Genomic DNA, 13,128 nt, shown 5'->3' with positions numbered 1-13,128 from the left:
TGTTTCGCTTCACCATAGTTTGTAAAAAACTGTCAACTCCACTTTACTGATCAGTTGTTGAAAGTTTAAAGAAGGATAAAATGAAGCCGGTGTTATTTTATCGATGTTGAAAGAATGAAACAGATTTAAATCCGGAATGTTGAGTGTATCAATGAAATATGGGGAGGCATTAGGATAATTTCTCTAATATGTTTAACTACTCATTGCTAAATGTCAATTATAATGATTGTTTCAAATTTTGGCACAAGGTCAACAATTTTACGAGGAAGGCGTTAGCTAATGACATAAATCCCAGTACGTGACAGGTATTTTATCTTAGCGGCCCCGATATGATGAAGGCAAAGTTAACCTCGGCGGTACTTGAAGTCAGAACGTAAAGAGGTGGAAAAAATGCTACTGAGTATTTTGTCCGACGCATTTAACGATTCTCACCACCTTAATATCGATTACAAATTTTGGAACAAGGCCAACGATTTCTGGTCACGGGGAAAGTCGATTACATTGATCTCAGAGTTCAACAGGTACTTATGTTATCGACCTCGTAAGAATGAAAGGCAAAGTCGGCTTCGACGGAATTTGAACTCAGAATGTAAAGGCGGACGAAATACCGCTTAACATCAAGCTCGGCTTGCTAAAGATTCTGTCAACTCGCCGCCCTAGCTCACTACCTTAATATCTACTATAATAATGAAATATAGCTGTCGTATGTTAAGATCAACGTAATTAATGTATATCGATACCGGAACCAATATCCATGTGAATCCATTATCTCATAAATCCAATTAATTTATCACTCTAAGAGTCGTAGAATTAGTACAAGATTACTACGAACTAGAGCATTAGACCTTTGAATTGACTAAAAGTTTGATATAATGTTTTAGTGAGATTGCAGTATACTAAAATTCTATTCAGCTACGGAAGTTGAAATAGATACGGACTGAAGAATATGAATATTTAAACTCGTAGCCGTACATTTATACTGCAATGTAAAAATAATAACCAGAAGCAATTTTAATTGAAGAACAGGCATTAGAAACTGATTCTGTTTATGAAAAAGATTCGGTTCGGCTTCAGTTTATTAAAAACTACGAAACCAAAACAAAACAAAACAAATATGCCAGAACAGGCTCACTGCTGCTCAAGTTCTTAGAAATATATGTAAATCAAAATGTTTTGATTAAATTCGCGCGAGAATTTAATCAGAATACATCGCCACGAATCTTCTAAGAGTTCTTGTTCATCCTAACCCAGAAAACAGAATGCATAAACAATTACTTGTAATTCCAAGTACCGGAGAAAAAGAGTATTAAGTTTTCTGCGACAATTCATAAAATATACTAAAAGCATACTTTAGATTGGCGTCACGTCATGCTGAGAGAAACAAACTCTTAATAACAATGACAAGTATTATATTTTCCCATGCATGCAGTTTCTAGTAAATCATGAATATTAATACGTATTAATATATTACTGGACTATCTTTCTTTTATTCTCACTATGGTTGCTGTAGATAGCTCCAGGAATTTCTAAGCTAGCGAGTATTATAGTCACAACTATAAAAACTGTCACATATATGCATGTATGCAAACTGTTTGGCTTTCTATTTCCGTTTAAATCTATGCCTACCGGCTCAAGGGAAAACCACTTCTAGCTGTCCCAGAAAGCCAGTGACAGCACAACAATGTTCATCTGTGCAGTTCAAACCGGAATTTTAGTGGCATACCACTCAGAGTGCATACCTATTAGTTTGAGTCACCTCGACGAAAATTCCTCATATATATATATATATATATATATATATTATATATATATATATATATATATATACACGTATTAAGTGAGAAAACGGTATAGACGGATTTTTGGAGTCCAATAATACCCTGTACACCTATTTGATTATGAAGATTTACAAACATACTTTCTTAGTGATACTCAGTTTACCTACCATTATAAATAATACCAAATGTTCTTTCTCAAACCTTTCATAATGTGATACAAGTCTTTGGTGTAGCAATTGCATGCGGCTGAAGAGGGCTTTCAACTATCTGTTATGTCGATTATACATTGATGTAAGAATAAGTTGTTTTATAAAGCTCGAAACATGTGTACCGCGACATCCTTTGTGTTCTGTTTTTTATTTCATTTGATACTTATATCCTCTCGCTTCTGCTACTAGCTGGTATATACAGGTGCTTAAATTTATCAAGTATTCACCCTGAATTTATTGTACCTATATATATATATATATATATATATATATATATATATAATATATATATATATATATATATATATATATATGTATATATATATATAAATACACACACACACGCACACACATATATATATATATATATATTTCGTTTTGGGGATTTGGTTTGCAAGATTATTTATGTGAGTTCGTGTGTTGAACCCTATTCTGTTGTGTCTGGGGAGAGTCATTTTCTTTTTGTGCCTTAAAATTTAACACACTCATCAGTAAAATTTCCTCTTATTTCTTATTTTTATGTTCCTAAAATTTTCGTTGCGTCTTGCAACCTTCTCAATAGTCAAAACTATTGAAAAGGTTGCAAGACGCAACGAAAATTGTACGAAAATAAAAATAAGAAATAAGTGAAAATTTTACCGTGAGTGTGTTAAATTATAAGGCGCAAAAAGAAAATGACTCTCCTTAGACACAACAGTATATATATATATATATATATATATATATATATATATATATATACTTTATTTAAAAGCAGCAGAAATATAACAAAAACTGTTATTCAGAATTTCACATTCCGTTCGTCGGACAGTTTTGTTAACAAAACTCTCCGACGAACGGGAACGTGAAATTCTGAGTAACAGCTTTTGTTATATTTCTGCTGCTTTGAAATAAAGCACATTACTCTACCTCTGGTATTTGAGTACCCTTTTTTCCATCTTGTTTCACATTTATGTGCTTACTCCGGTATATATATATATATATATATATAAATAAATTAAAAATGGAAACGAAAACAATACATTGAACAATTAAACAATTTAATCAATATAGAACTAGATATTAATAGATCGAAATTTAGGAATTTACGTAAATTATTTTTTAAGCTCACTATCAAAAAGCGTTTATTTGAAAAGTGTTAGCAGTTATAAAAATTTTCATTTGTTATTTTTCGTGAAATTTTGAAGAAGATATGTCGATCTGATGAAACCTCATTATATTTAAACGGTAGTTTATTATTCTTGAAAAACATGGCTTTATTCATGAAGTGGAAACAGCTGTAATTTATGAGATGTGTAATTGTTTTGGTTTCTATTTCCAAATTATATTTATATATTGATAAACTGTATGTTTATATTATTTATTTACCTATGTGTTAAGAGCGATAGTTAATAACATTGCTATTGATATAAGTAAACAAAACCAGTAAATTCTTCGGATATTTAATATCCTTTAGGTGGTTATTTAGCACCTAGCTAAATTGTTATATATATATATATATATATATATATATTATATATATATATATATATATATATATATATGTATGTATATATATATATGTATATATATATATAGGTATATATATGTGTGTGTATAATATAGATATATACATATATACATATATTATATATTTATGCATACATTTATGGATATATATTTATATTTACATATATGTGTGAGTGTTTATGTATGCATATTTGCGTGCGTGGGTAAATGGATATGAAAGTATATGTATGCACACGTGATAAAACAATTTCTTGTCTTGTTCGTCGATGAATGATCGAAGTCTTCAATTTCTTATGATGTACCGAGAGTAGATCAAAGGGCCTAATGCTAATCGACTATGTTGTGACTTGCTGTTAATAAATGATGCAGGGCCCAGTGCGTTACTTTGCCGAGGAGACTATATAGTTGTTAAAACATCTCTGACAATGAACAAGACACAAATAAAAATGAAATAGCACCACCGGGAAATATATTCTATGAAAGACACTTAATCTATTTGATGCGTTTTGTCATTTTTGAGAATGGTCTAATTAGGAGGGATAGGAGATTGATTGTATTTATAAATGTTTCTGAAGCAAAATCATGAAATTTCATGGATTTTTCAAATCATGAATGACACGCCTATGTTAATGTCTCTACAAGGATTAAAATGTATGAAGCAAATGAGAGATAAATCCTCTCTTGGATTGACTGAGACACTTACAAATACTTACTGACATAAATCAGTTGAGGTCAGGCGGAAATGCGTTTCTTTGAAGAGTTTTAAGAAGAGAGAAGGGGTGGAAGTGTGTGCACGTATAGGACTGTATCTGTTTTTTGAGATAGCATAAGAGGGAGTTCTGTTTGTGCTGTGGTGGTGTGTGCGTATGTGTGCAGAGCTGTGCAAATACAAAAGTATAGCGGCGTGGGTTAGTGCGAGTGAGTGGTGTTGGTGCGTCTATGTCTGCAGATAATTAAATTAGATACATTAAATATATTAGATATATTAAATACACTGGAAATTCTGGTGGAAATGCCTGTGACTATACCATTAAGGGTAAGTTTAAGATGATTTGATAGGACGTTAATCTATGGTAAAGATTGATTGGGTTTATAGAAAGGGTGACACTTTAGTCTCATTTTTGAATAAGATACTCAAGTTTAGTTTTTGAAATATCTACGTAGAACTTTCATAGTGCGTTCCATAGAATGTCTAGTTGCTGTAAGGAGTGCATCATCCGTGCAGAGCCCTCCGAAGGGGTTAAGGAAGTATTATTTAATTTGGGAAAGAAGGAATAGGACAAGTAAGTCAGTAACTTGGGCTGAGTCACATGAGCCTCTGATTATATCGAAGAAATCGGTAGATGAGTTGCAGGTCCAGTGCGGGTTCCTAAAGTGAATTAGAGTTTTCTTAGCAGCCATGATGATATCAATGTCAGATCGAGAAATGGGTGCTTACTTTCGAGCGAAGATTAAAGCTTTCTTTAAGAGAATTGGTGATATTGAAGACGAATAATTTGAGACGTCGAACTGAAGGAAATGTGTTTGCTACTTATCAGGAAGAGAATGGAACCAAGTGATGACGTCACCAGTACAATTTTAAAGCGGAAGTTTAACGTTAGTCCTAACTAGGGGTAGAATTTGTCCGGTAGTGCATTTACTAATTCGACCCAGGTCTGATTTAGTGAGGTAGATCAGTCTAAAGAAGGCTTAGTGAAGAAGCTGGATTTGTGATCTTTAAGGATGAAGGGGCGGTGTTTAGGTATATATGGAACAGTTCTCTTTAGCAAATTTAGATCAGCGATGCGCCTACAATGGATGTTGTTAATGTCCCTAAGGGAATTCCTATGCGCATGTTTATAATTCGTGTTAAGTTCATTTGATATAAAGTTGGTATAAGTTTTCAATGGGACGGAGTATAGATTTACTCTTTTGTCCGAAAAGACATGTAGGTATAGTGAACTCCTTATTTTAGATATAATTTTGCCTAGGTCCCTGAAACGTAAGATCTTCTCTACCCTGATGACAGAGGCTCTTCTCATCCATTGTTAATTGCACTCATACAGCATATTGTGATGAACTAAATCTACCAACATTATTATGGATTGCCGAGCCCCCAGAAACAGCTGTTGGACTTATAACACCCTTCTTCCACCCCTTTAATTTTCTCTATTGTTTGTACACTGTGTAAGTTGGACATATTAATATAAATATCTATATATTTATGCATAAAAACCCGTCATCTGAAAGTTTCTACCTTTTGCTTTCTCTCGTTTGTATCTATACATATATACATATTTTGTATTTGATGTATTTAATACATTTAACATATTTGATGTGTCTAATTTGTTTATTCGTATAATTATCACTGTCTCTCTATATATGTATGTGTATGTATACATAGACACAGACACACGCACACACACATACACAGACACACGCACACACACACACACACACCACACACACACACATACACACATATATAATTATTTGAGGGAAAATTAATCCTAACTTACAGGGAAAAAATTAAATTTAGAAATACTAAATCAAATTTCACACAATATAATATATATATATATATATATATATATATATAATATATATATATATAGGTCCCGGGTTGATTCGGGGTTAACCACAGTAAATAAGGTACTCAATACATAGTAGAGTAAAATTAATTTATTATATAGAGGAGCTTCTACAGGACTAGAACTGTTTCATTCAAGAGAAATCTTCAGGAGCTTCCTGAAGATTTCTCTTGAATGAAACAGTTCTAGTCCTGTAGAAGCTCCTCTATATAATAAATATATATATATATATATATATATATATATATATACACATGTATGTATGCATTTATGTATAAGTATATATATACATGCACACATATACATATATATGTGTGTATACACACACATATTAATAGAAGTGAGATTGTTTTCATGTTATAAAACGATTTTACATTAGACTGACAGATTACTCAATACTTTTGGTAGAGTACAAATTTATTATTGCTTAACAAGAACGAGTGTTGATAATGACTTCGAAGTTTCTGCCATCTAAACCATCACCGGACTGTCCGATGATGGCTTAGCTGGCCAAAACCTCGACGTCTCTATCAATACTATTCCTATTAAAGAATTATTATGTATAATGAATCATATTCGCATTAACCTATAGTGTTTTTCAATTAAATAAATAACGTTTTGATAAATATCTTTCTCTTCATCATGGTACTATGCATTACTCATAAATTTAGATTATTGGTAAAGAAGTATAGAATACCAGCTTGGGTAAGGAAAAAATAACCTACTAATGTAGTTTATATGATGTTTTGACTGTAAGAGTCAAGGAAGCTCAAAGTCGTGGTAAATGTGGTTTACCATATATAATTATCGACAACTAAACGTCGATAGATAGTGACTATTACTATTTCTTTTACACAACTTTGAATACAAAATCCTTTCCGAAACATGTTTTTTTTATGTTAGTGAAAGTAAACTCATTTCTCCTGCCTTGAAACCAAAAATGTGTCTCTCACGTAGAACTAATCATCTGAATGAATATATATTCAGTACAAGCGCCAATGTATATAAAATCATCCTAAATCTATATCTACCCATTTGTTATGCTGGAGAGTTTAATAATCCGTTAAGAAACAATAATTCAACTAGGGATTAGTCGCCCGAGATTATTATTTTACTGCAACAGGTAGTTGATATGTATTGTTTTATTTTTTTTACTTTCCTGAAGCAAAAAACCCCCAAAAATCAAAAACAAAAAAAACTACCATTAATTCATGCTATACATAAACTCTTTATGGTGCAAATCAGTTTACAACATGCCGTACATGACAATGTGTATAATATTATTTTAGGGAGATTTTTACTGTTTAAACATTTTTATTATATTTCGTTTTTGTTATGTATTTGTCTTCATGTATTTTTCTTGATACAAGAATAGAGCAAAATAGAGTAAAACAGAGCAAAATATTTGTAGTTATTTATATTTTAGTTTTATAATAGAGCATATATTGTTAATATCAAAATATTTTCATATGCAAATAACGAAAATGTTAACAGTTTTGGGAAGTAATAAGTAGACGTTACTTTCAAAATTATTAGCCAAAGTATAATTCTCAAGAGAAATGAAAGAAATATGCATATCTTAAAAATATTTTTCAATGATTTAGTTTGATGAAGAAGATCAGAATCCATGGTTTTCACAAGGCCGCCAAGACATTTGTGAAAGAATCATACCCAGGCGAGAATCAACTCAATAACTCAGTTAAAGACATGCAAGGGCAGGTTAATAGAGATGTTCCCAACAGCTATTCGGTTCAGTATATACCACTCCAAGAAGGAAACTATCACTTTTCTCAAAACTGAAGAGAAGCTCTTTTCACTGAACAACGACCCTGCCTATCTTCCACAGCTCCAGCTTGGTAGTCGAGAGTGAAAATTGGTAAACAGAGCATATCATACCAACGACAGTTCGCCTCGACATAGTCATGTTCTCCACCAAGCAGGTGGGAAGGGCACATTGAGGAAATTCACGTGAGACAGCTCGCCAAATGACAGGTGACAGAAGAGCAGTACAGAAGTCAAGGCTTGCAGATACGCTTCTAGTGAATTAAAGTAGGCAGTCAGAATTTTGTGATGCATTCACTTTGCAAAGCTCTAACTGGGTTTAAGAATTACTGGAGTAGCTAAGGGAGATGGAAAACAATCCATCACCGAAGTCTCATAGAAACCTACTTGGCGGCTTTGGATGAAGAGGGTAGACTCATAGTTTCTTGCTGTTGGGATGCAAGATGGGACTTGATAAATCCTAACTGAGTCAATTGGACGCGGAGGTCTAATGTTGAAAGACCTGAAATCTCTAAGACCCTTTGAGATATAACTTGGAATTTATAAGACAGTAATATATATGCAACGATTTATAACCGGAAGAAATTGGAGGGACTGAGCAAACTTTAGACTAGAAAAAGCTATGTAAATCCCTAATCTGGGTTTCCAAAAGATCTATTGAATTCTTTGGAGATCTTTAACAATCTTACTTGAACTTATCCATAGGGTGGCCGTCCAGATGGCTTGAGACTACCAGACCATTTGAAGCTCAGAATAGCCAACTCTGTCTTTGTGAGAGACTACACACACACCACAACCCACATTATCCAAGAAGAATGAATTACCTTACTGTTGCTACCAATGGTACGCTCTGTTAATGATTTCCAAGCCTTTATCCGCTGACAACCTGTATATACCACTCTACGTGTAGATTACTCCCACCCAGAGTAGGATGTTTAATCCTTGTCATCCGAATAGACTACAGCCCACTCACGTTGGTCACTCAACCTCAACTATAGTATAACACCATCAAATTTGGTTACCCCCACGTAAAGACTGCTACAGCTAATGTATTCACTGTCTACTGAACGATGATTGAGCTACTGTATCACGCCAGCATCTTACTTCATAGTGTGCAGTAACCCGTGTACAGGAATTGATGTCACTGGCATGTTATGTGGTAGTCTGCTGCCAAAGTAGCGACAGCATTTGGCCAACGTTCTGTTCGAATACTTGCACCTAAAAAATAAAGAAAATAGCTGGTGTCTCTTTGATGGCATTAATACTGTGAGCTGACCAGCAGAGGCCTAAATATTTAGCAGCCATCTTGAATTTCAAATCTCCACTCTGAATCCGAACCGCTGATGGGATGAACGAAATTTAGGCGCCCACGAAATTTGAAATCATGGGGAGCTGAGTCAAACTGTTATATACATACCCACACACACATATATGGATACATAGATATGTATATATGTATATATTTATGTGTGCGCGCGTGTGTGCATGTATGTATATATATGTGTGTGTGTGTGTGTCTGTAACTTTTTCAATTTTTTTTGTTTTGGTCATTGCACTGCGGCCATGTTCGGGCACCGCCTTGTTTGTTTTAGTCAGAAAAAATCGATTCCACTGTAATTTTTTCAAGTCTGGTATTTATTCTTTCGCTCTATTTTTGCCGAACTACTAAGTTACGGGGACATAAACCGAAAAATACTAACACGAATACACACACACACACACACACACACACACACACACACACACACACACACACACATATACACACGCATTATACAGTGAATGGTAATATGGTGTATAACAATGTACAGGATGTAATAATATACAGTGTTTAATATAATTTGACAGACGGAAACTGTGTGGAAGCCTGTAATATATAATATACACAACGGGCTTCCACAAAGTTTCCGTCTGTCAAATTCACTCACAAGGCATTGGTCGCTGGCGGGGGGAAGGCTATAGTAGTTGTCATTTGCCCAAGGTGTCGCACCGTGAATCTGAACCCGAAACTACACAGTTGCAAAACGAACTATTTAAATATGTGACTATGCCTGCTTCTGTATATAAATAACATTGTGCTAGAACTTATTATACTTACCTCTTCATTCAAGAAGCAAAACAAAAGAGAAACAAAGAATCCCTGAAATTGAAAAGGAAAATTACTTATTTTAGAAGTAAAGTAATTATAAATATAATTATATAACAATGTCATTAGAAATATGCCGCAAGAACTAAATAGAATAACAAAAATAATAACATTATAGTTTCGACAATGAAAGTATTGACTTAATTATTAAAAGCAAACTTGATAATTCTTTCAATTTTTATTTTTACATTAAATATTCTCACACAGAATTGAATAATATTAATCACATGCAGATACTTCAACTATTTTTCTTAAATGTATTGAGTGCTGTAGAAGTTTGCGAAGATTTTTTTATAATTAGTAAAGGAAATTAAATTTTATTAAAAATCATTATTGATTTGCAGAGGCAAAATGTCCTTATAACATCGGCATAAGCAATAATTGAAAATACAGATTGAATAATTTTTATGAGCCCGTTTTTTATGTCAGATAATAAAAAAGGAGAATACAACCAATTATATGTAGATGTTAAGGAGAAATACCTTTTGAAAAAGAAAACGTGTTTTAATACAAATAATTACAGCCTCGGGAAAATATGTTTGATTTAGAACATTCAGTGAAGAACACACAAGTAAATATTAGGACAAGCAGAGGATAATAACATTAGAAATGCTGTTCAAATATTTAAAACACTATAGTTTTTAAATGACAAAATGCATTCGAATATTACATACACACACACACACACTCACAACATAAGGGTGTGTGTACACACCTACACAGCACATGGACAGGAATCATAGATCAAAATAATTAACTCTACATGAAACTAATCTGCAGTTCGCGGCCTACTTTGTTGCTATATTTATTCATTTTTACGTGTTTATTTTTCAATATCATTAACCCTTATGGTGTTCGAGGAAGAGACATAGAAAATGGTGACATTCAAGCTTTTTCTCAACCCAACAATTAATGTTCTTAAATTGAGGAATAAAATAGTGATTTTTCGATTATCAATTCTTTTTGTACATTAATTTTTGTACATTAAGCTGTAAGAGACGGCTATAGAGACTAACACTCGAATTATTCATTCTCAAAAGACAACGTTGTTGATCACCCATTATTAGTTTCTTCAAATTTTGGAAAATTCTATCATCAAGACTACTTATCCCACTAGTGCATATAATAAATAAATGTCAATAGATAATGAACGATTCTAAGGCGACGAGCTGGCAGAATGGTTAGTTCGCCGAGCAAAATGGTTAGCGGTAATTCATCCGTCTTTACATTCTGAGTTCAAATTCAGTCGAAGTCGACTTTGCCTTTCATACACTAAAATTGCTGGTTTTAAGTCAAAATTTGAAGAAAAAAGAACACCCAATGTTGCATACGCCCCAGCAACACGGGGGTGTAGCCGGTGATGCAGTAGAAATTTCTCTGAAATTACCCAATGCTGAATAATAATAATAATAATAATACTACTAATAATAATAATAATAATAATAACAACAAAAACACCAGGACTTACAAACACATATAACATACAGAAAATTGCATTTCTAGGCACTGCACACATCCTACGCAGAACACTTTCAATACAGTAACCATCAGAGCATCACAACAAATCACAGCACATACCCAAGGCACACAGAGCTGCGCTCGGTAGTGAAGTGAAGGCACGCTATAAAAATAAAACTACTGAATAATAATAATAATAATAATAATAATAATAATAATAATAATAATAATAATTATAATAATAATGATAATAACAACACACGAAACTAAAATACAACACACAGAAATGAAAGAAAATTAAGAGGGAATATTACAGAAGAGTTAGATTAATATGAAACATTGAACGCAATACTAAAAATAAGGTAATAGGAATAAACACACTAGCCATACCAGTCATAAATTACAACTCTAAAATAATAGACAGGAAGAATTGAGAAACCTAGATAGAAAAAGTAGAACACTACTAACAGCATACCCAAGTCACTACCCCAAAGTAGACATAGACAGAATATATCTACCCCGCTCAGAAGGAGGCCGGGGTCCAATACAGATAGAGATGTATGGTAAGGCTTTTGGTCGTAAATTTTTCTTTAATTTGGGATGTCTGAGTTCCTGGATATTGAGTTTAAGGGCACGTAGAATGCATATGTCAATAAATGAAGGTGGGTAGTTCCTGGTGATGAGGGTATCTTTTAGTTCTTGTAGCCGTGTGTCTCTGGTGTTTGCATTAGAAACTATAGCACATATCCTTTTTGCTAGATTGAAGGGGATATTCATTCTGGTGTGTCTGGGGTGGCATGAATTGAATGGAAGATATTGCTTAGAATCTGTAGGCTTATAGTATATATGTTTCTATTACGTTATTAGATTTCTTAATGAGGATGTCGAGGAAGGGGAGTTGTTGCTGGCTATATTCCATCGTGAATTGGATGTTTACGTCCAGTCCATTTAAAATTGCTTGGAATTCTTTGAGTTTCTCTATATTTTCATGCCAAAGAATGAAACAGTCATCTAGGTATCTCTTCCTGTTGTTCTCTATGTAGAGATAGAAAGGACTGCCATATCTTTCTAGAACCTTACGATACAGACTGATTTCTAGATATCCCATGACTATGTTGGCAAAGGAGGGGGCCATTCGCGTACCCATCGCAGTCCCCGATTTTTGTCGGTAGAAGTTGTCTTTGAAGGCGAAGAAGTTTACAAGTGTAAACATGAGAGACAGAGAAAGGCAGAAACAAGGAGAATGCCACTTATATTTGAACACTATACAAATATTCTTTAAAAAAACATTTCTTTTAATTTTTCTAACTTTAATTATTTAATCGTTACAGTTGAAAAGGTCTCAAATGACTGAAACCGGTACTGAAATGTTCTTTATAAAATTAATTTAGCATTTTCTATCTTGACTTGTTTTTTCATATAAATTCAACTCGTGTGTTCCTTTTCATCCTTATATACACACACACACACACACATATATATGTATGTATGTATATGTATGTATATATATATATTATGTGTATATGTATATATGTATATATATATATATATTATATATATATATATATATATATATATATATGTATATGAGTGTATATGTATATTTATGTATATATATACATATGTATATGAGTGTGTGTCTGTCTGCGTGTGTGTTTGTATGTATCTGTATATGT

The 13,128-nt window shown here is 33.1% G+C and overlaps 1 protein-coding gene across 5 annotated transcripts in view; it reads right to left on the bottom strand.

The window, feature by feature from the left end:
* Positions 1-13,128, bottom strand: part of LOC115219158 (calcitonin gene-related peptide type 1 receptor) — a 320,899-nt gene that overhangs the window by 3,369 nt on the left and 304,402 nt on the right. For all 5 annotated transcript variants that reach the window (XM_036499309.1, XM_036499331.1, XM_036499348.1 and 2 more), the window contains one exon: positions 9,947-9,988. In XM_036499309.1, coding sequence (XP_036355202.1) covers positions 9,947-9,988 — 42 coding nt within the window. The remainder of the gene's footprint in view (positions 1-9,946; positions 9,989-13,128) is intronic.

This window comes from Octopus sinensis, linkage group LG1, assembly GCF_006345805.1.
Source record: "Octopus sinensis linkage group LG1, ASM634580v1, whole genome shotgun sequence".
NCBI classification, from domain to species: Eukaryota; Metazoa; Mollusca; class Cephalopoda; order Octopoda; family Octopodidae; genus Octopus; species Octopus sinensis.
This window is presented reverse-complemented; position numbering and strand designations above follow the sequence as displayed.